Source organism: Anneissia japonica, unplaced genomic scaffold (assembly GCF_011630105.1).
Source record: "Anneissia japonica isolate Jap-2015-1 unplaced genomic scaffold, ASM1163010v1 scaffold277_len1293397_cov203, whole genome shotgun sequence".
Classification (NCBI taxonomy): Eukaryota; Metazoa; Echinodermata; class Crinoidea; order Comatulida; family Comatulidae; genus Anneissia; species Anneissia japonica.
In genome coordinates this window covers 1060886-1086759 of record NW_022719460.1, presented here as the reverse complement: position 1 = coordinate 1086759, position 25874 = coordinate 1060886, and the positions used below count along the sequence as shown (strand labels likewise).

General features: G+C 35.4%; 1 protein-coding gene across 1 annotated transcript in view; it reads left to right on the top strand.

Moving 5' to 3' along the window:
* Positions 1–8417, top strand: part of LOC117110938 (mRNA turnover protein 4 homolog) — an 8745-nt gene extending 328 nt beyond the window's left edge. The window contains exons 2-6 of the mRNA XM_033253788.1: positions 3625–3683; positions 5018–5121; positions 6096–6245; positions 7612–7763; positions 8305–8417. Of these exons, the coding sequence (XP_033109679.1) occupies positions 3625–3683; positions 5018–5121; positions 6096–6245; positions 7612–7763; positions 8305–8417 (578 nt within the window). The remainder of the gene's footprint in view (positions 1–3624; positions 3684–5017; positions 5122–6095; positions 6246–7611; positions 7764–8304) is intronic.
* Positions 8418–25874: the final 17457 nt, after the last annotated feature.

Genomic DNA, 25874 nt, shown 5'->3' with positions numbered 1-25874 from the left:
GCCTACTACAGTAGGATTTCTGCCTTTGGGTTCCTGAAAAAATAAAAGAAAATGAATATTTTGATCAAGATATTAGGGGCCTAGGCCTAGCTAAATATTAACCGATTCAATATTTGCAGTCTTCTTTAATAACAAATTAATAATATCTCCGGTCCTCCTAGCTAGGCTCCTGCTGTTCTCCTGCCCAGGCCTAGGCCTAGTATTTCTCTGGCCGTATCACAGCCGTTTATAACTTACATGCCGTCCATCCAGGCGCTCCGGGCGTCTCCGGGCGTCTCCGGGCTCCCCGGGCGTCTCCGGGCGCCCCGGGCGTTTTTTAGTAGGACCCCTACTAGGCTAGGGGCTAGCTAGGCTAGTTAGGAGGAGGCCTAGTAGTTCCCGCCTTAGGTAGGTACAGTTGGGCCTAGCTAGCTAGGAGAGTAGAGGCCTAGAGTAGGCTAGCCTAACTAGCTATATGCCTAGGCTAGCTATTTACTGTACTTCAGGCTATATTAGCTAATACTAGCTAGGCCTACTTCTACAGTACTTCTTCTACTTGGCTTGGTTAAAATTGGCAGAGTCCAAACATCTGATGGATGTGTTGCCAATGAAAGAGCATAACTCCTAGCTAGGCTAGCTAGCTACTACCAGGGTTGCCATTTGGCCTTTTTGACGGACTGAATCTGGCCGTATAAAAATTCGCCTGGCCGTAACATTTGAAAAGTCACTGCCAAACTATATTTGGCCGAATTTTAGTTTACATTTTTTTTTCAATATAGGCCTAAAATAACGTAGACTTGTTTTGGATGTTGTTTTTGTTAGCTTAAATTCTATATTTGATTCTTATCATTTGTTTGTACCTAAACACATAATCTAGGACTATGTTACACGGACCCCTTTAGCCGATTTGTTGACGTAAGAGAGTTCATTTAAAAGATAACAGTTACATTTAATAATTTAAATTGTTCGAATGAAATACTGTATATATTTTTTATATGAAGTTTATCCTTATTTAAGCTTTATGAAGACAGTTCATGCAAGTTTTACCATATATTGTGTGTCTTTGTATATGTTCCATCCTGTTGGATGTTCTATCTTTTTTGAATCTCTTTTGAATATAAATTAAATACTGTACTTTAATTAATTTATTTTTGCCACTTGAAATGTATAGGCAGGTGCTGCAGTGTTCTTTATGTAGAGCGCCATATAAATGCTCGATGTGATCATTTTGGTCCGATGGCACCTCCAATTTCAAGCATGCGTTGCAGAGACTTCTTCGAAGTTACTCTGGAGGTTGTATTTGAGAATGAAGAAGATAATTCTGATAGCAACATTGATTTATTGCTTTAAGTACTGTGACAATAACATTCAGAGGCGAATTTAGAAAGTTTAGATAAAAAGTGTTTATTAAAGTTTTCATAGGTTTGTTCCACCATGTTAAATACCGGTTAGTTGTTGGTGGCTTTTTAATGCGATAAAACACAGTTCCTTTTTAATAGTTCACTGCTAGCTTTTATTCACACAAACTGTACGTTGGTTACAATCAGCTAAACTCCAGGTTTCAGATGTTAGAGAACCCTTTTAGAGTGGAGTCAGCTAAGCTCTGTACTTTTCTTCTGTGTTGAATCTAACTACTGATTCAGTGATACTGTATGGGGGTGTTTGCCTATTATACTTTAGGTAATGGGGGTGTGTCTCAAGTAAGTCACCCCATACTTTTAGAGTTTCTGATTGGATCATAGAGAAATACTTTCTCTATGATTTAGTAACTTGTTTACCAAAAAACTGCTAATTAAGAAGTATCACAAACTTCAGAGCTTAGGCTCAAAACTGACAATCATAGATTCATAGTGTGATTGAAAGGCCAAGTCCAACTGACTAGGGTAAAGTTATACAAAGTCCAGTTATATTATTAGATTATCTGTATACTCAAGTTGACCATTAAAACTGTCAAACCAATTTAAGGCATAGTTTGTTACCAAACTAAACTTAATTCATTCTAATTAAAGAGAGCCACGGATTTGCCAATAACAGGCCCTTGAAATTTTTGCTATATACAGTAGATTGACTACAATGTACCTTAATATTTAATACATTTAAATCAAATTTAGATCAATCTTAATAATAATAATGTGATTTTAAATAGCAGATGCGGATTTAGGGTTGGGGGTGGATTGGGGGTGAAAAAAAAGAAAGAAAAATTGATCGCCCAAACGCATCAGAGGTTATTTTCGGGTGTCTGGAAAACAAAAATTTTCTTCAAGATGGTGTTATCTTGATCGGCCCCACTTTCTCCCCTTCCCCTTTTCAGCCCCGGCCCCTCCCCTTTCGGACATCTCTGGATTCGCCCTGAATTGGCCTACATACTGTACATGCCAGCAACTAAAGAACATAGGCTATTAATGATGTACGTAGCTGGGCATGTATTATATGGTGATAATTAAAAGAAGGAAAAAAGGTTGGCCGAATTTGGCCGTGAGATGGCGTGTGTTTGGCCGTGAAGCCTGTCGACTGTCTGGCTACTACTACTTCTTGCTAGAACGTTATCTAGAAGCCAGACTGTATTGTAGCAGTACCCACCTTTATTAAAACAATTTTGCATAATTTCTTCATCATCATTTATATATAAAATACATTCCTAAATAAACCCATGCCTAATAAAATACAACAAAATAACCTTAATATTTAGTAACAACATTAAAAAAATACAAATTTCATCTTTTCAAGAACATTGAAAATCCCAGTTTAAAATACGAGACAAGTCATTAATATGTACTGTAATTTGTAAAGCAAGGCCTGTGCGGGGAATATTATAAAGCATATACAGTAGAAAGAACCCCTCAATTACATACAGCACAGGCCCAGAGTCGTTCGTAATACACTGGCATAGCCTAGGCTAGGACCACATGCCTACGCAGCTAAGTCTGAGGGGGCCTAGGCCTACAGTAGGCAGTTTCTAAGCATTCTAATCCCACTCTAGGCCCCACACAAATTTGTTTTTAATCGGAAGTTTTTACCTTCTTTAATACCTAGATTGTGGATTTTACTCCAACATAACTTCTATAGATACATATTGATCATTCAATAAAACAATCAAGCACTATGTTGACTTTTAAGCTGAAAAGGATGATTAAAACATGGAGTTTTAATTCAGTTTTACTTCAAAGAGAAGTAAATTTTTTCGCACGCAAATTATGTGAAGCCATAATAAACATTGAATTTGAAGAGGTCTATTAGAGGGCCTCCTTCAATTGAGAATTACATAGTATAGTATGGTATGTTGTGTGTATGCATGCTAATAACAGTTACAATTCGAGCAGATTTTTTTTTAATTTTTCACTCGCTTTTCACTTCACCTTTTATGGCTTCATTACCTTGATTTTACGTTTGTAATTGAGGGTTTCTACTGTAGTATTTTACAATAATTTGGGAACGATATTGTCAAAATTATTTTTTTTAAAAGTGGACCTTTTGAAATTTGAAGCGAGCATGCTTCCGAACCATCTACATCCCCCTGCCAAACGGGCCTGTGTTACCATATGTTAGCCAAATAATGGGTGACTATCTCTGTTTGTTATGACATTATTAGGCAATTGTTGTTTTAAGTATTATTACATAATGCGGATTACCTCTTATATCCTCAAGTTTCTCTAACAAATACGAAGAAGAAAGGATTGGAACTGAAGCAGAAGTTAATTCAAGAGGTTTGTTATTAATTTTATATTTTGAAAAACGCAGTGGTTAGAGATAAAGTACCGTAATTTAACTTTTGCTAAAGGTACAGTCAATTGCATTATCCAATATAATTACGCCACCATACACTGCCCATCGTGTTGGGATTCAATAGCTTGACATTTATTACTTATACTGTATTTTGAGCAGGGATTGGTGAGTTATACTTCCAGATCAGGTTCAAATGTTACAGTATGTATTTGTTACTTCCATGTTTCTACTGTATAAGTCACTAACATTAACAATCAGAAATAAAGTAACTTGATTATGGAACATGTGACAGACGATTGCCATTAATTGGTTCGTAGTTGTCATGGCATTTTAAAATTTTATACTGTATTTGTTTTTGGGAAACATAACTCAGCAAGCCTCCCAAGTCTACCTAAAATCCAATTTTCCTACAAAAAAAAGTATTTTTTCCAAGAAAATCTAGAATTTTTTTTTCTTAATTGAAAACTGAGAATATTTGTAAAATTTGCTTCACAATTATGAGATTTGTAAATATATTGGGTAGGCCCCTTACTGTGAAAAAATACTTGCATGTTTTATTGCTTGTTCAGTATTGTTTTAAATGTATTTTTGTAAGACCATGACACGGGATATGTTAGTGCCTCCATTAGTGCCGTACTAATAGGATTAATTCATATGCAAAACAACAAAGTACTGAATGTTATTTCACCAATTTTATCTGCATTCAGCAAGTGATTTTACAAGTCTTTATGAACAATGACGTCACACCGTTGGCGGCATTTTATTGGATGATGCAATTTACCGTACCTTTAGCAAACGGAAGATAAGATACGGTACTGTATCCCTAGCCATGGCATTTGAAAAATTACCTAGGCCTATTAGTAATAGGCCTACAGTAGCTAGGAAATAGGTGTCCTGCTGAGTCCTTAGGCCTGATGTAGGATCAAGGAGGCCTAGCCCACAGGCTTAGCCACTTGATGAGCATTGTAAAATGTCATTATTTTTCTTGTTATAAATGTTTAAAGCAAATAAATAAAAGAAAAACATTTTAGCTGTATTATACAGTGATCTGGCTTTGCAATGCTGTTTTAGTAATTATGTCCTTAATTTATTAAATATTTCTAAATATAATCACTTTAAAAACCATTACGATACAACAATATGGGTATTAAAAAAAACCCTGTACTCTTCACTAAGCTAATATATTTGCTAATAATATCCCAGAAACCTTGACTCAAAAGTAGCAGATGGGTCTAGAAAGCATAGATTTGGCTCTTAGTTAAAAAATGCTTACAAATAAAATTTATTTACATTATTGATGGTAAATGTCTTTCAGGTTCAAGATTCTGTTGATAAATTTTCCCGGATATTTTTGTTTTCTGTTGATAACATGCGGAATGTAAAACTAAAAGAGGTCAGAAACCGATGGAGACATAGTAGGTAATATGCCAATACATCAAGGAAACTGAACATTTAATCAAATCAATCCGTCAATCATTTTTTCTTTCAAACACAACGGCAAAGTAAAAATACATTCGAGAAATATAAAAAATATAAAATTCATGAAAGGATCGTTTAAGTTACTGTATTTAAAAAAGAACGCATGTTGACTAATATATTGTTTTCAGATTATATACTGTATTATTATTATTATTATTATTATTATTGTTGTTATTGCTATTATTATTTATACATTATATTGCAATTATCATTTCTTACTAGTTTGCTAAAATAAGTGTAATTTTGTAGCAAAGCTAAATTGTAGTACAGGTTACAAGCAAAAATATAACATAAAAAAGGGGGGACTTCCAACAAACGTCACAAAAGTAACAAGATGGCACAGCAAAAATCTCGCATTCAAAACATTTTACATCAAAAATACAACATTTTCGATAGTGTTTGATCCCTCCCATTACTGGGTTAATATTATGGGAAGCATACTGTACTACATTTTTCACATTTGGAAAGTTAAGGCCTGTTTATACTTCAACAATAACGATAAAAAAGCTAAAAAGCAATTATTGTTCATATAGAAAATAAAAGAAATAAGAGAAGTTTGAACAATTCGATAACGATTTATCAGTTATGTGATAACAACATATTTTGACAAATCAAATCAGATGATGTCATAATCATGGAAAAACATTAAAATCGTAGTAGTAGCAACAATTTTATCGGTTTTCCATGATTATGGCGTCATCTGATTTGATTTTCAAAAATATTTTGTTATCGTATGCACGATAAATCGTTATCGAATCGTCCTAGTGTACAAACTTCTCTTATTTCTTTTGTTTTCTACATGAACAATTGCTTTTTAGCTTTTTTATCGTTATCGTTGAAGTATAAACAGGCCTTTTTACAGCATATACATTTTGATTTTGGTTTTTAATATTGAATGTCTGATTTATTTTTAGGTTTTTTTTTGGCAAGAACAAGGTAATGTCAGTAGCACTTGGCAGGACAAGAGAAGATGAATATAGAGAAAATTTACATCAGCTTAGCAAAAAACTGACTGGCAATGTAGGGCTCCTATTTACAAATGAGAAAAAAGATGATGTTATGAGGTAGTTTATACACCTGAAAATTCTGAATATCTCACATGTTAAAGCCAAGCACTGGAGGGGAAAACATTTTTGATATGTTGTACAACTGATTTTTCAACCAGCCGTGTACGTGGCAGTAGGCATTGTCTTATGTGAAGTTTTGCCTTGAACATATGCAGACAGTGCTTTAAGACATATGCTACTAGTGGTACAAGCATACAGTATATGACAAAAAAACTTGGGAACAGTTAATGAGATACAGATTTTTGTATCTCATTGACCGTTTCCAAGTTTTTCATCAAATATGCTTTTTTTGCCTTTGGAAAATCAATGCAACATATCAACAGTTTTTTTTTCTCCGGAGCCTGGCTTTAATTTACTGTGGTATAGTTTACTTTGGTGTGAAACATGCCAAAAAGAGGTTGCTAAAGTCAAAAGACTTATATTTTTAATATGGTCCTGGTGGTGAATTGGGCAGTACATCAGGAAACAATATCCAACACTATTCTTCTCTTTTCTGAACAGTACTGCACATTGGAGACATGAAGATAATAATATTATTGCACACAGGGCTAACAACTTAAACATTTCATCCAAAAGGTGGTGCACTATATATTATAGGTGGGCTTGTAATATAGCCTTCCAGGTGAAACACAACAGGAGCACTGGTGCGAATTGAACAGGGGACCAAAGAATTTTAATCATAGAGATATAATAAGAATACTAGAGCGCTAACTGCAATGTATTCGATGTTCGAAATACGCAGAGCTGTGTGTGTGTACCATCCAAGATGGCTGCCATGATTTATCCAATCAAATTTTGCCTAAGCACCATCGTTTGCAGTTGCGTCCTCAATTTACACAGAAAGTTCAGTACAGCTAGTTACCCGTATGTTTGAAACTCGAGCATTACGGGTGTATGGGTGTAATCTACACGATTTTAATCTTCATTCCTTGGCACTTTATTTTTGAATAAGATGCTCCACTTGGCCTCGTTTTGGTTACGATAGTTTAATAATTTGTTATTACCATTACTCATTATCATTAATGAAATAATAGTCAGTCAGAGGGCTTGTTTATGGTAATAATATGTATACTAAGCCTGAAGGTGGCGCTTTACTACGACCGCCATCTTGGATGGTACACATACATAACTCTGCATTGCTTCGCCATCTTGTCAGCACTCTAGTTGTTTAATAGCACTATGCTTTTAATACAGTTTTAGTCCACAAAGTGGCTATCACCAGTTTAGCCCACTGAGCTATTACTGCCCTCTAGCAAGTTGTTATTAAGTATGTTTAACATTATTAATCTAACAGGTTAATAATTTTTTGTCCTCATTAATTTGGCAATTTATCTGATTCTATTGTTTTCTTATTTATGGAAAGGTGGTTTGATGATTTCCAGGATCCAGATTATGCGAGGACTGGAAACAAAGCTTTGTTTAATTATGAGCTTGACCAAGGCCCACTTGACCAGTTTCCACATTCTCTAGAACCACAACTTCGACAGCTTGGACTACCAACTACTCTTAAAAAAGGTACTTAGTCTTAGCTATGATATGATGTCGTCATCTTCATCATGATCAGCATAGCTCATCATTAATACCATTATTTTTTATTCACCATTGGCATCAATATCACACCCCATCGTCAGTCCACTCACTGTCATCAACATTGTCACACCCATTTGTAAATATCCGTATTACGATCTTTGTCACTACTCTCCATTAAAATTACCATCTTCTTTACCTTAATCATCAACTTAACACTCCATTGTCAGCATCATCATTATCATCCCTCCTCATCTTCAACATCATCCTCATTATTATAGAGACAATAAAACCATGCACATTAAAGAACATACTCACGCTACTGTTTTTGGAAAAGAGTAGTAGATTGTCATCCAGTACACTGTACAATTTACTACCAGGACAACCCCAATAGAAAAATGTTGTTATTGGTGTGTCTCGTGCCAAATCAATCTTACAGTACTCTACATATAGTTTGTGTATCGAGATGTTTCTGATCTTCGTTTATTAATAAACTGTATATATATTTTTTTAATTTTCATTTTCTTAGGTGTCATTCATATGATTGATGATTACACAGTATGCAAAGAAGGTCAGACCTTGACCCCTGAACAAGCAAGAATATTAGTAAGTTATTACCTCGAATTCTTGAACCTTGTATAGATAACCAAATTAATCCAATTACTGTGAGCAGCTACCCTTCACAGGATCAAACCAGAATCAACATGTCGGTTATAACATTAAGTCCGTACTTTGTACTAAAGGTTTAATTTGTAGCATCTTAAGCTGATCTAAAATTAATATCGTAAAAGTGTTATCTCCTCCAATATCTGATGGTCATCGTTAATTGCTCCTCCCTAAGAGTATTGATGTCACTATTAATTAGAGCTCTTGTGAAAACTCACCCTCCCATGTTGACACAAGTCATAGTGTTTGCAGACTCTTTTTTGTTTCAATTATCTAAACCAACATTCAAAAGCCTGTATACATTGACACCTTATTTAATATTACAATATGTAGTTTAATGCAGTTTCTACCAATTTATGTTACATAATAAATAGTTCTCATTATAGGAGGCATGCCATGCCAAAACCAGTCCACTGTCACGATATTGATTAAATAAAGTTAATTAAGTAAAGTTTATTATGAATATGGCCATTTAAATGTTTGAAAATTCCATAATGAACTTGAATTTGTGAAAATTCCATAATGAACTTGAATTTGTGATAGCTTTTTACCTCACAACCAATGCCGTAGCAAGCTATTGGGACAATTTTTCTGTTGGGTCCACAAAGAATGGGTCCACATTTCAAAATTGGGTCCAGATTTTTCATATTTTGTGTAAAATGGGTCAACTTTTAAGAAAATTAGTCCAGATTTCTCATATTTTTTCGTAAAATGGGTAAAGTTTTAAGAAATTGGGTCCAAATTATTCATATTTTTGCGTAAAATGGGACAATTTTTTGAAAATGGGTCCACATTATTTGAATTTAAGTATCCACTCATAAACCACTATTGATTTGTGTAGTAAAGTGGGTCCACCCTGATATTGTCCCATACCCTTTAAATATCCTGGCTACAGCTTTGCGCAACCTGGGAAATAATCAATACCAGTGAATGACCCTGTCACAATGAGGAGTGAATGGTTATATTAATGTGACTGTACTCTACAATATCATAAATGAAACAGTGTCATGATCATTGCAAATCAAATTGCATTTGTTACAAGCAAATGTAGGCCTACAAATAGTAATTCAACACGTGGTCAAGCATAGACAAACGTATATTTTCGTGGCGGTATCAGACGTATAATATTTTTAAAAAAATGTTTAAACTTTTACTTTGAGAAATTTCTTTTAAAGGTAAGTTACATAAACACATATATTGCAGTTTAAATGTCTGAAATTTATGGTATGCGTACATAAGGCTACAATAGGCTTGTAATTCGGCAACCCCTACCCTCAGCCGTCCAGGGCTAGGCCTAACCGGGTCCCAACATTCGGTAAAAGGCCTGAATTGAAGAAACACACTAAATCCATAGTACGGTTTACACACATTTATAGGCACGTATATGTTCTGAAATCATTTACCACAACAGAAATAGTATTTTTGTGTGTACCTAGTAAGTCAGGTTCAGAATGTACATACAGTCCAATTGACATATTTTCGTATTAATTACTGCTTTTTAAGCAATTGAATGTTGGAAACATCAGCTATTAAAATACACTTTTCTCTAATATTTATGAACCATTAGTCATTGACAGGTAATATACCGAAAGATTAGCTAAACCTGTTTGTACCTATATTAAATATCTTCATGGATTACATACGAAATACTGCCTTAAATTATGCTCTAGTTTAGGCCTACAGTGTGGCCTAGCCATTATAGGCCTAGGGGCGTAGGGCGTTTTGGCCACGAACAAGTTCGGCTACGATGTCAGAGACGCCTATTCGGTAGTTGTTTTCATTTACATGGCTCAGTGATTATGAACTGAGCATGCGCAGTAAGCATTTGCTTGGCTGCAACAGTGTCTGGTTGACTTGATTTGCATATCAAAAGCATGCAACACACAACGAATCACCGGGATTTAAGAACAAAAGAAATCTCGGGTCGTTTCCAATCTCCTTCTATAGTTGTCTCAGGTACAACTGTAAACAATGTTACATCTTTAGTCCACCGTATTCTTCATATAGGTCATGACTTTTCCACTCATCTTGCACGCATGCAACGCTGTATATTCAACTTATCTTGGGCTCAACTCCTGTCCCAGTACTGATAACAGAAGCATCACAACGACACATCCCTAGTCAGACCTATTCACTTTAACCCTTGCAGTTTAAGTCCAAGCCTCAACTCGAAAACTACGGTCCATAAGTAAATAAAACCAGCCCTCGAATAAAAACAACCATCACAATTACATTTCCAAAGAAGCATATAAAAGTACAAACTTACATGTTGTATTAACTGTACAGCACTCTCTTCTGTCATAACCTTACATTCAGCTATCATAGCAAATGCACACTGCGTTCTTTGGCAGAATGTAGGTAAAAATGGCCCCGATGAAAAAATTCAGTAATAGAAATTAATTTTTTTTTTTAAATCTTCAAATATTTAAATACTGTAATAAGCAAGAATTGAATCGATAACAAATACAGTTACACAACAGATGCAAATAATGTACTGAGAGATTATCAGAAAACAACGGACATTGAACATTTTTTGATAGTTGAAATAAGTTTTAAAAACGTTATTCCACTAACAAAGTAGAGGAATCGCATATGGTCATACAGTACTTCAACTACCAAAATATGCAACTCATAGATAACCACAAAATTCACTTTTGTTAAGTATCAAATGAAATAACTTTACATGTTATAAACAGTACAAATAAACAGTAGTTAAAGCATGTGGATTAATTGTGTGTTTGAATGTAAGTTCATGTATGGGAAAACGGAGGCTTACATTACTTCAACAAATGTTCTGCTTAGAGTTACTTCAAAGAAATATTTGTTAATCAAATATTGTTTTTAAAGTAAACTGAATATTTAAGCAACTTATTTAATTGCATACTGTACTTGGTTTCTACTCCCCGCCAAGTAAATTTAAGTGCCCAAAACTATACTAAATAATGTAAACTGAGGTACTATATTATGTACATAGTTATGTAAATATGGCAATTATGCTAAAAATTAAAATGGGGGTAATTGTGAGGGTAAAGTAATTATGGTAGGATCAAATGGTATTGCTAAATCCCAAAAACCTCCTAAAACACACTGTAGAAAACCAAACAATTCAATTGTGATTGACTCACTTGGTATATTAATAAGAAAATTAAATATTTATAAGAACCTATTTTTCGGTTAAAATGTTGATTTTTTTTGTGAAAAAATACTTGCAAATACACCACATTCCTCCAAACACACTGCGAACCCCTCCTAAACCCTTTAATTACGATTGTAGAACTCTCTTTTTCTAAAAAAAAAAAAATAATAATTTGATGGTCATATAAACTCATTGTTTGTGGGGTTTACCAATACCCGGATTGAATCTCTGGAAAATTGTGATTCCGCTTCCTTGAAATTGGCCACAAATCAATTATTTTAGTATTAATAAATGCATGATTTATGTTGATTTATTGATTATGTTGTTGCAAGTTTTTAACATTTAAATGGAAAAAAAATAAAAAGTGTTTTTTGGTTTCAAATTTGTTTTTCAGAAAAATGAAATAATTAAAATATTTTTTTGAGAAAAACATATGTCCCCATCAGGTTTCAAAAACAAGACTTCAAGATGACCATTTTAATCAGTGACCACTTTCTCAAGAACAATTGGTTGGTTTAAAAAGTAGCCTTTTCAAAAATATTTTGGATCCTTATTGGTTAAAAAGAAATTCTGAACCTTATCAATTATTACTTTTGTGGAAATATTTTGTAAATATTAATATTTCGCATGTCTATGAAGTAAGCCAATTTAAACCACATTTACACCAGTATTTGGTGTTACAAATATTTTTTTAAATTTTTACTGTCTTACTCAATAAAATCTGACTCAGAAAGTAATACATTTAAAATATAAATAATTTTCACTCTGAATTTCCGTTTGGACAAATAAACTTGCCCTCAAGCACCATTTATTTACAATACCTAGAGAGCAAAGATCTTATAAACATAAGATAGCGTTCTCCGCGATTTATGCGTGCAAATTCTGTAATAATGCGGCACCCTCTTGCAAAATTGAAGCTAACGGTTAGCAGGATCCGGATCCTGCTAACTGTTAGCTGCCGTGCGTCCATGCGAGAAAATCCCTATCCGGATACCAACAATATGATGATCGGATCACTGGCCAATAAGAAATTGGAAATTGTAAACGTGTACGTGTGATTGGTTGATGATAGAGCGCCCTCAACCTGCTAACCGATAGCGCTTGCTAACCGTTAGCGTATCAGGATACCGCTAACAGTTTGCGATAACCGGGTGTTCTCACGCAGGTGCTAACGGTTAGCACTAACGGTTAGCTCCCGATCCGGATACTAGGGCTCTCGTGAGAACTAGGCTATAGTGTACGACGCGCAACTTTACGTTTACGCGTAACAATTAGAAGCGTCTACCGATTTACAATGCGCCCTCTCTTTAAAACATAAGGAGCGAATTAACATATTTGTTAACAAACTTATGGCGTAACGCGAACACCCTATCTCAGATTCATGGCAAAGACTAGGGTGCCCTCTCCAAAACTGATTACTTTTCTGTGCCAAATCGACGCTTCTATTTGTTATGCGTAAATCGCGGAGAACGCTCTTGTGTTTATAAGATCTTTGCTAGAGAGTATGAAACTGCAAGAGGTCTGACTGCCGTGGTTTCGTTGGAACGCATTCCTACTTCAAAGAGTACTTCCAAAAAGGGGCGTGTATCCAAAAGACGATTTCGAGCAAACTCGATTCGAATTCAGAATTAGGGCGCTTCTATTTCGTGGAAGTACTTTTTTAACGTTCCATTGCGTGCATACAAAATCAGGGCAGTCAGACCTCTTGCAGTTTCATACTATTTGCTAGTACTGAGGAGTATCTGTCTGTCATGCATCCTATGATAATCTTTAATTATGGAGGTTTCATACTTTTAAGGCCCTTGTGATGTAGAAATCAAATCTCGAACATTTACTATTATTACAATACATATCACATAATAGATCACGCAACACTGTCCAAGCAGTCAGTGGCAATGCTAGACACATCACTGATGTCCAACCAATCAGTGACTGATCACATCCACCACTGTTCTGACAATCATCGAGTATGCCAGCCAAAATATAGAGTACAGTAGTTGTTTCCCAGTCATCATGTAGGCCTTCGCAGAGGTGGTGCTAGTAAGGGTCCGGAAGAAGAACAGACCCATGTCCAGAACCCTACAAGAAAGAACCAATCATTTGTCCCAGAATATTACTTTGCAAAAGCATTTTTACAGTCCGAAAATTGCATTTCCCGGCATATAGATGTGCCGATGCTTAAAATTTGCTCATTTCGGCCCCAAAATGTGGGGACGAAGTGGGTGTGGCTCCCGCACTGGTTGACCTTGACCCCTCTCCGAGAAATCCTTAACGCTGCTACTGCGACTAATGCTTGTCAGGTTCACTCAACCAGTCGTGTCATTCAATAATTATGTACAGTATGCTACATATCTGGCGTGCTGCTCATTAAGTAATTAATTATGATTATGTTTTTATCGAATTTCCATGCCAATCTAAGTTTATAAAAAATGTTGGTGGGGTAGGCCTACATGCTATAAGCCTACTAGGCCTAATGTTCCAGATTTTTTCTTATTCAGTTGCTCTATTTCGATAATCATGTAACCAGAGACGCCAACCAATTATTAAGAATCCCAAGTAGGCCTATATTAAATCCTCTTCTAAACATTTATGATATTTTATATCCGTCTGAATATTTACTTTTGTTAGATTATTTCAATATTACAAAATTGTAAAATCCAAATCTGTGTGATGTACTGTAATGTTAAATCAAATCCCAATCAGATATCCCATTAATTATAATTGTGATGGTAATTTATGTTGATTTGTGATCATGGCAGTAAAACTAATAGGCCTATTAATTATAATCTGTTTTGGTAAAATGATCCAGGCGCAGAATACAAATTAATAATTCTGAACAATAGAGGTTTAGATATTATAGAAAAATAAAACCTTGGCATTACATTTCTAGAATCGATACATGGAAAGCCATATGTTAAATGGCGCCGCTAGCAACTCCCTCTGACGGATACAGATGCCTAACGTTATTATTGTTATTATTGTGGTAATAAAACATGGCGGCGCAACACATCACATCGCATGCATTACAGTATAAACATGGCAGCATGAAGCATACAGTGTGTTACTGCCTATTATTAAATTAAAAAGAAAAAAGAAACATTCGTCCTAGCATTCTCTGCAAGCTTGGCTTCTTTGTTATGAAAGTACCGTAATTTATGCTGACAAGAAGATAACGAATTAAACGCGTGCTGCTCATCTTAATACAAATTCAACTATCGTAAATTTGATAATATTTACATTACATTATTTGAGAATAGACGGAAGCGATGTCATTTAATGACTGAACGCTAGAAGAAGCATTGTCATGACAACCATTGATCTACGCACTCGACTGAATATATTTGTGACCTATGATGTTCATAATTAGGGCTAATTTGATGAGTTGGGATTGAGTAAATTCAGTAGACCTATTATAATAGGATTTTATATTTGATGAATGTATCGGCTGACTAGATGGAGTTCTAGGAACAGTATTAATATCTTGTAGGAAGTCACGGACTCCTGCCCGTGAAATGTTTGCAATAATGAATTATAATATATTTTTAAAGTAAAAATAAATCCCAGTTCTGTACCCTGGTTCAGTGAAGAATCTGGAGCTTCATTCTCACCATCTCACAATTATGTGCTTAGGGCCCCTAGTCGGTCCAGGGGAAGAGCCCCGGTGGGGGTGCAAGAGGCGTAGCCCCTTGAGGCTCAAGGGAGTGGGATACGCGACTGACCTGCTTACGAGCTTGCGAATCCCCGGGTTTTTGTAATCAACGATTGAGTTAACAAGTTCCAGTCTGGTTCCCACATTTCCGAGAAACATAAAAGTTCTGCCTTTATTTGATCTATAAATTTACAAGAGTAATATAATGAGTTTGTATTTGCTAACTTATTTTCTCCAATATCTCTATTCGCATTGTGTGCCTTATAGCATGGAGAAAATATATTAATGTGATTTCTCCACTGGGTTTACCTTATCTACAATATACCTCCATGCATTTACCTTTCTTTACTGTAGGCCTACCATTGCTCACCGTAGAACATATCTATCTTTCTCTCTGTAGCTGCTCTAAAGCTTTTGAACCAACTCTAAGACTGCCTGTGGTTCATCCTTGGCTGTCAGCAAGTCTTGGCACAAATTCCATTTGATTATTTTAATTGCTCAAATGGAAACGATAATACATGAAAACAATGACTCTGGTGGGATTCGAACCTGCAACCTCTCCATCAAGGCGAATATTATATCCATTAGACCATAAAGACCTATATGATATAGGCAAAGAAACCCCCAGGCAATTATTTAATAATATTGAAATTCAGTTTGCTGCGTAACACCGTAAACACAATAAAAACATAAACAAATAGATAAGTGATTACAATGCTCGAATAGGAACGTGTTGTAATAATCGTATCAGGCATCTCTCATCAACGAAAATTAACGTTGTATGACAAATTGTCTGGTGGGATTCGAACCTGCAACCTCTCGCTACCAAAGCGAGTATCATGCCCATTAGACCACAAAGATAAAGGCAAAGAACTAGCCCCAGGCGCTTTCATACAACTGACTGAACAGTTCAATATAGTATCCTTGTCAGTAATAATCATTTAAAGTGAACTACGTACATAACATATTTCACGATCCATATGATATTACAGAGTAATTAAATTATGATGGTTCTAAGTCAAGTAATTCCTTGGCATATCCTCATTAAAATCGTGTACAATGCAATGTATTGCATCTTTTGTCCCTTCCAATTAGCATCTACAACTTGCATATGTTTTCTATAATTGAATAAAATACATACAATCATAGAGAAAATAGATTGTTCTATTTTCTCTATGATACAATACAGAATCCTTGAACATAACCATTTCAATTGAACTACTGTATGTACATAGCACACGAGCGAAATGTATTTACCAGAGTATGATGGTTTGTACTTTTAAGACCTACGGGCTTACGTACAATTGTGATATCCTTATTTATAAACATTGATAATAATGAAGCATATCCCATTATTGCCACCAACGCCTTCACAATTCTTTCAATATGGGGTTACAGTTTTATACAATATGGTACCAATAATAATGATGATGATGACGATGACGACGACGATGACGAAGATGATACACTACTTAAAAAAATGTGTGTTAGTGTAATGATTGTCGCGTTCTAGGCCTATTTATAGACAGTTATAGGCTATCATACTCATCATCGTCGTCAATGCCATGACCATGATCATCGTAATCATATTCATCGTCTTATCATCATCTTCTCCATCTTTATCTTCATCTGCATCATTATCATCTTTATCGTCATCATCACCTTCGTCATCATCATCATCATCCTGATTATCACGATCATCATCATCTTCCAGGGACGTATCCGGGGTTTTAGGGAGAGCAGTGGGAGCCGCAGCTCCTCCCTTTTGTGCACAGTGCTAGAATTTTAAAGCTTGTTCTTGCTAGCCAATACAAATTCTTTCCTGAATCACTCAAAATGAATACTTCTAAAAATATGTAAATATGCAACAGCACACGCAATAGGCCTACTATAATTATAACACATATAGGCCTAGGCCTAATAGTGGTAATTTCTGGCCATCTAGAGGTACGGTAATATTTTCTGAAATTTTCGCACCTCAGCCCCAACCAGTGGGTCCGAGGTGAGTGTGGACCCACAAAATTTCCCCCACCTTCCAAAACAGATCTGCACCCTTCCCTGGGTATAACATGCAACTCGATCGAGTCGGCACCTGACTCAGAGTATGTCTTAGTGACTGCTGAGGGGATGGTGCATAAATTTGATTTTATGATGTGATCTGGTTTTTCATGCCCATTTTTTGTTATTATGACTATTTTGATTACAGAATGGTTTGAGCAGTGACGGATTCAAGGTCTCCTCCCCCCTAAATTGTTTTAATGGGGAAAAAAAAGAAATTAGATTCTAATTTAAGTAATTTCCGGCCATCTAGAGGTGCCATAATCATAATTTTTTTTGTTATTATAATTATTGTTAGGCTAATATTATTTATGATTCATCTATTGCAATGTTCACTTTATCCTTTCAAAACAGCCCTAAAAACGTACAGAGTGCGCTACCTGCGAGTGGGGTCCTTAGCTTCCCCCAGTCGTAGAAATGGGGACACCCCCGCTCAGTAACCTGGCATAACGGCCTTTCAAAATCCTGGCTACGTCCCTGTCGTCTTCATCACCATCATCTTATCCTCCTGCCATCCATATAATCATAATCATCCTCATCATGTATTGTCGTCATTCTGATACCATCGCACACACTTCCATTTTGTTCTACACTGCTAGTACACGGCGTGCGATATCGACGTAGTGGAGTGTTGGTTAGCAACAAAATTTTGATTGTTGTACATAGTGTAGGCCTAATTAATAATAGGCTTAATGGTTGCTGTGGTTATCTCTGTCCTCAAGTGTGTTCGTCGTACATAATTATTTAAATTGGTCATTAACTGCAGCATAGTCACCTTCATCAATAGAAATTAATGATAGGATATTTTTCCTGATAATAATTATTCTCACGAATCTGTTTTGTCTTATAATAACTTTAGAAATGTATATACACAGATTATGATCAAGCCCGTACTCACACATCGAAAAATATCGAAAAAGCTCCACAATTTTTAAGATAGTCGAATATGTACTTAATATACAATTTGTTATTTGCTGTAATAAAGTGAAAAATCCTTATCAAAATCCATACCTACCCCAGTTGGCTCATTTTTGTACACTCATACACCCCCTGCCCTCCGCTAGCCCAAATAGCAATGTTGGCTACGGTCCCGATTATATATTTCAAATAAATTTTGTGGCAAATTAAATCAGATTTTCATTGTAGGCCTATACGTTCTCCATGTATGCGAAAGTTCCAGGATTCAAGAGGTTTTTTTTTTTTCTCTGTCATTTTTCTGTTAAGTTTCAATTAATATTTTATATACAGTATTATTATGTCCTAGTACGGTACCTAAGTTAATAAATTCAGTATTTGAGCGCCTCGTTAGTAAGCATAATATTTTCTATCTTAGGTCATACACAATTGTGTCAGTATAGAGGATATTATAGTTTTGTCTCCTGGTTAACTACATTAAAACACGATCGAAACGTTAAGGTATGAATACATTCTGCTTCGAAACATGATCGTAAAAATAAGCTCCGTTTATAAATTGATGAGGGCGACATATAGAAATATAATTGCTCCGCGTCGGTCGTACGTGAGTTGAGAACTCTTCTATGAACCTTGTATTTCGTGTTTGATATGATTGCGAGATGCATTGAAAAACAACCGTTTTTGAAAGCCTTTGGACAATATCGTGTGCAAATATACGTTTAATCTTGGGGTCATGGGGTAGCGTCTTCGTTAAATTTTTTTGTTTTTGGACGAATCACTCAGCACAATACAATAATTTGGAATATTTCTTAACTTTAGAATATAGAGCAGACGTTATTATCGGAGATGCCTTTTTCGAATTTTGAAATACCGAACCAGTTTGCAGTTTGGTGAGTGTATAACTGTTATACCTGTGTTTTATATAAGATATTTGTGTTAAATGCAATTTGTTGGCCTATGATGACAGACCCAATAAGGTAACCTCTCCGGCTTCATATTGAACTCATAGGCCCGCCTTTAAAATCATGTTTTGCATCCGAAGACTACTAGCTTTTATTTAAACTCATGACTCCATCCAAATGCTCGAATCTATTATGTCACTTCTCAACATATGTGATTTTAACTTCACATTTCCAGTACAGATATTTCAATCACTTTTTCTATTTTTCCTTCTTAATTGCGCGTGTTTTGTTGTAGCAGTGTATTTTACGAGGGGCGGGGCAGATAGAGGTAGAATTTATTCCATTATATTATTTATTTCCTATTTATTTGTTGTACCGGCATATACCTGTTCGGCAGGAAGCTATTAATTATCTCCCACAAGACGGGGCATGTTTTATAAAGACCTTTGGTTGGAAGGTGGACATTTTTAATATTAAGCGACTGTGTTATTAAAAATTACCACCATCTTTATTACATGAGCATGATCAGAATAATTATCCATGTCTGCGTGAATCACTTTTCAAATTCTCCTACCAGACCACACACTTCATTTCATCTCCTCTCATGGCAGCGTCAGCGTGTAGAATTGAGGTGGGATGTAGCCCTCCTCGCAAGCCAACACCACCCCATGTCTCGTTCATACCAAATGAATGGAAAAGTGTTTTTTTTTTTTCATTTGAAATGCATTACATAGGCCTATTGACCATAATTACCTGGGTTTTTTCTAGGCGCACCAGAGCTTTTCCTCCTAGAAGCCGCTGATCTCTATCAGACTAGTCAAATCGTCTTGTCGAACATTGCATAGCCACCTTTATTGCATATTGGCCATAATTACCTGTACTGGGTTTTTCTAGGCGCACAAGTGCTTTTCCCCCTAGAAGCCGCTGATCTCTGTCATGCAGACTGGTCAAATCGTCTTGTCGAACATTAAGTTAGCCATCCCACTCTTTCCATCTCACAGACATATAGTCACACTCTTCAATTTACAATTTTACCATCACAAACCAGAACCACATTTTTTCTAGGTAAGCATACGTATTGTCAATTTGCTATGTATTGTGATTAACTTTGTGTTTAAACGGATATTACGCTTTAGTGTTTAATCGTGTAGCAAAGTAACTGTTCATTCTTGAATCTTGATTTCATCAGTTTTATTCAGGTGGGTGTACTTTAATCCCATTGATTATCATAACAAGATAAGATAAGATAAACTTTTATTTGTCCAAACATTAAAACATGTTAGAAATTCGTTTTCCATGGCGTATTTAAATACAGAATACTGTACATAGTAAAAATCAATAAAAAAAAAATATATAAAATACATAAAATATTATTCTTATTACAATTATTATCACAATTATAATCATTATTACAATCATTATCATTACGATCATTACGATCAATGCTCTATATGAATGTTTTATTATATTTATTATTACTACTTACAGCCATCATCGTTAATACCAGAATTATCTTGATGCATATTTATTATATAATCTAATTGAGTTCATTACAAATGAATAGAAAACGGTGGCCGTTGTTAGTCTTCAAAGGATATTGTTTTGCATTGGTCTATGCTTAGTACATGTAGGGCCTCATTCTGTCAAACATGAAGCTACTAAGCGCATCTATACTTCTCTACAGCTGCTACATCGTCACAGACCACACCCATACGCAGTTCACCACAATGACGCTGCAAGTTATGGGCTATTCTCCTACCTTTTTACATATTTTTTTCAAAAATGCAAATGCAAGATAGTAGGATTTACGCAAACGTTCGCGGCGGCTGTTCCACCATGGTCTCTTTTCATTCTCGTACTTAGTGGGTGGAAGCCTATTAGGATTTATGGGGTATATGATAATTAACTCCTTTTATGGCTTACACTTTCCAGGTGGGAGAGGGCTTCAAACTTTTTCTGGAAGTTTGGTACCCCCTCACTTCCTTACTTCACCACTTTCTTATTTTTCCCTCTTCTAAAATATATTAGCTTTGTCAAGGCTTGCATACATCAACCGCATAAGTCATCTTTGTTGAGTTAGTGTAAACGGCTCACAATGGCAATCAACTGGGTGATTGGCGAACCTCTTAAAAAATTATTCGAACATTGCCCGTCTATTGGCGGATACCAATTGGTAAATTATTAAAATATTGTAGGCCTCCAATCATCGAATGATGAATAATCGTTTTTCAACATAAGGAAAACTATCTGACCGCAAAGCACTACATAGGCCTAACGGTGCTCATAAAATTAATTAGTACTATAATATTTATTAAATACCGTATTTATTATAGGGGTGTATTCCATGAAAAAGATATTACTGTAAATCTATTCGTATGCATCATTTTTACATCACCCACGACGGGACTAATTTGAATATATTTATTTCGATAGCTTTTCACACACATTTTGGTACGAGGTACCACTGCATAGAACAATAGTTTAATTTAAAGTTGGTATAGCTAAAAACAGGAAAAAAAATGGAATATCAATCAGATAGATTGTTGTTGTAGTACAATTAGATAGATTGATGTTAGAGAATAATATAAATTATTTAACGGTACTATCATATAGATTGTTGTTGCAGTACAAATAGGTAGATTGATAGTGGACTGACAATCACACAGATTGTCTTGCAATAGGCAATATTGATCAGGGAAATAATGAGTTACAGTCAATGCCGTAGCCAGCTAGTGGGACAGTTGAGACAGTCCCATAAAATTTTGCTATTGGGTCCACAATAAAAAAAAATGGTCCAGATGTCTCATTGTGTAAAGTAGGTCAACTTTTAAGAAAATGGGTCTAGATTTCTCATATTTGCGTACAATGGGTCAATTTTTAAGAAAACGGGTCCACATCATTCATATAAGAACGTATAATACATACTCCAAGTATTGAAATGCACGCCATCGTGTTGGGACTCAATATTTCGACATTAATTATGTCATCATCCTGATGATGACATAATTAATGTCGAAATATTGAATCCCAACACGATAGCGTACATTTCAATACTTGGAGTATGTATTATACTTTCTTATCTGAGATTAATCAGTGGACCTTTCGGTTATTATTCATATTTTTGCTTAAAATGGGAAAACTTTTAATAAAATGGGTCCACATTATTTGAATTTACGCGTAAGGTCATGGGTACACCCTGATATTCTCCCAAACAGTTTGAAAATCCTTGCTACGGCATTGGTTACAGTATCCTGATCCTGGAGTAGAGTACTTGTCTTAATGTTCACATTTTGGGGTGACGTTTTATTTCTCGTTCCGATATAGTTTTAGCAAAATATTTTATATCGATCTCTCCCAGTCGCTGTGTGTATGGCAGATTCCTCCTCAATATATTTTATTCATTGTACTATTCAGCTTGCTGTTTGGTTTTTCCCCATATTTCCTTTAAATCACATTATATACAAGTATCTCTAGATCAAAGCAAGTTGAAAATAATACACAGAAGAGGTCAGACACTAGAATGAAAGCAACTCAAATTCTACTGGCGCCTGAATCGCCACAATGCCTTCGTGGTCAAATGGTTATGAAATTCGGCGCGTGTGCAATAGGTCACGGCTTCGAGTCCAGTGGAGGCTGATTTTTTTTTTCTTTCTTTGTCAGATTCCTCTTCTACTTTTCAATTTATGTTATTCATTGCATTATCCGCTTGTTGTTTCTGGGTTTTCCCCATATGCATTTAAATCACTATAATTATTAATTAGTATATTAACGGTGACTAAAGTTAATTATATATATTTTGAACGTTAAAGAAGAGGAATATGCGAGTGCGAAAATAAGTTGTCCTAACCGCATTCGATCTCGGGGCCTTCTGCTGTCTATGCAGACGCCTTAATCATTGGGTCATTGAGGGTTTTTTTTAATATTTCAAATGTGATTGAAACAACGCTCGCACTCTTGTGCATGCGTAATTGGACAGCACTAGTTCTTGATGAGGGGCAAATAATAGAGGTCAATATTATATGCCCTCTTCTTATAAGCATTTGATGACAAGATTGGATCTCGGAAGAGATACTTCTTTATAAATAAATCATGATGTAATGAGATAAACTCTAAACCGTATATGTATATATAAATAAATAAATAAAAAATATAGAAAGACAGCAATATAAAACAGCTATGAGTTGTAGACATATTAGAAGCAATATAATTTATTAATATATATTCAATTCGACTATTGCAAATTCAAAGTAAATGGTTTCTTCTAGAAACGAGTTTACAATAAATAATAATGAAGCAAGCAATAGATACAGTACTAGTCAACAGTGCGGTTGCTTCACGAGTAACGACAATTGATTACATTATTCCATTAGGTGATGCAAACATCAGTGACTCGTCCTCTTTCGTTGTGTTTTAATTTATTTGTACTACACATACTGCCTGTACTAAGATCTCTTCAAATCATATTGAAATTTAACTCTTTACTTTGAGCAAACAATACATGGCAGTTGCGTTGTATACCGGTCGTTGGCGTGTACAAAATCCTTTGCCTAATGTATGATCTCAAATCATATTGAAATTTACTTAAGTGACGTAGCTACAGGCAATGCAGCCAGTGCAAAGCACTGGGGCCCAGGACTATTAGGGACCCATTCATAAATAGACCTAAAAATTATATATAAATAATTTCCAACTTAATATTTTTAAAGAATAAAATGGCCAGCGGGCCCCTCAATAATATTAGGTCTTTAGACGAGTAATTATTGATTACTGTGTTGATAAATAATAAGTGGTGTATTCAAGGGTACTCTAGCCGGCTCCCCCCCCCCCTCCAATTTAAAAAAAAAATTATAAAAGAAATGGGGAAAAAAGGAAATTGTTTTATAATTAAAGTCTGAGAGTGCCATTTCCGGCCATTTAGATATGCTATAACCTTAATGTTCTTACCTCAGCCCCAACTAAAGTGGGGCTAAGGTGGTTCACCCTCCACCTGTGAAAATTCCTCCCTGGCCTCTCTATTTCGAATTCTCTGACCCACTACTGCAATCGTTAAATTTAATGTCCCACTAATTTTTTTGATTAGGTCAAATAAAATAAATTGTTTGTTTGCCCTTCTTTTTAAAAAAATGATAAATAGGGGCGGGTGGAAAAGTATTTTTTAAATTTTTTTTTTTTTAAATACTCATCAGATGGAATAAATATAACCCACACAGGCCTAGAATGGCAATATCTTACATCAGACAACAACTTTAGACTAAATTAAAGATAAATTCACTCACATTGTTTTTAATTTGTAAAGAAAAAAGCTAAAAAAAAACCCCCTTTTTAAAGTTTTTTTTTGTTTTTTGTTTTTGTTTTTCCGCCTTTTTTTTTTAGTGAGTTAGGGGCGAGTGGATGAGGGCAAACAAACATTTTTTTGCCTTAGTTTAGAACAGCTGCAGAGACCGAATAGGCTTGTGACCTTTTTAAAATAGTTACGAATTCGATTATCATTATATTTATTGCTAGCAGGCCTTTAGGAGTAGTGGGTAAAAGAAGCATTTTAGAGAATTCCCCTATCACATCAAAGTGTCGGGCAATTAATCTTGTTGCACTGGGGCCGCTGATTTAACTCTTTACTTCAAGCCACCAACAATTCCATTGCGGTTCCGTTGTACACTCGTTGGCGTGTACAAAATCTCTTTGCCTAATGTATTATTTTTATTGTTTTTGATTATGACGCCACTTGAATTTGTCAAAATATTTTGTTATCGTTATACACGATAATCGCTATCGATCGTCCTAGTGTGAAAGAACTTCTTGTTTCTTTTATTTGCTATTATAAACAATTGCTTTTTTGCTTTTTATCGTTATCGTTATTGTTGCAAGTATAAACAGGCCTTTATTATTTCGTGCGTAGGTCTTTCAACGTCGCGCTCAATGATATCATTCCAGTCTGCCAAAACCCAGTTTGAAATTGCCGAATGTCAACTTACAAAATTAGGCCTATACCCTTGCAAATAACAGAGTGCAAATTATCCAATCTCAGCTTACCGAATGGTAGATTGTCAACTCCCAAAGTTTGTCGAATGCAGATCCACAGTGCTAGTTTGCGGACTTAATAGTTAGCATCACCGTAATATAGGCCTAGGTAAAACTATGGTGAGAGTCGTAGGATAGCTGTCGGATACTACAAAGATACTCCCAACACACCGTGTTTTGTGTGTAACTACGATACGGCTAACCTTTTTTGTTTATAGGCTTATTGGAACTCAGAAATATCCGAGAACATTATAGGCCTACCCCACCCTGCTGCAAAATGAACTTTCAGGGTTACGGCAACGTGAAATTTGATTCAATCTGCAATTTAGAATTGTTGAGTGTCTATCGGTAATCTGGGTTTCTGCAGTTGAATCAGTATTCTGCATACTGGAATTTGGCAAACCTTCTCAGATGCTCAATAACCACGGTACAAATTTCGGTTTATTTACACGCCCTTCTTTTATTAATGGAATTTCAAATGTATTGTGATTATTAGCAAACTTCAGTTAAGCTATATACCAACGTAAAACAGGATGGGACGGAGCAACGAAACGCGAGTTAGCGGCGGAACCAGACCTCTAGCACTACGTGTGGCGAATTTAAGAAAAAGGAAAAAAACACACAATTTTGTAGACTGAAGTAGGGCCGAAGCCAGATAAGCTGTGGTTTTCCGATCAATTCACATAGAACCAATCTGGCTTAAATATAGAGTAGGCCTATGCAATGAATATGTATTACGTTGCAAGCTTGTAGGC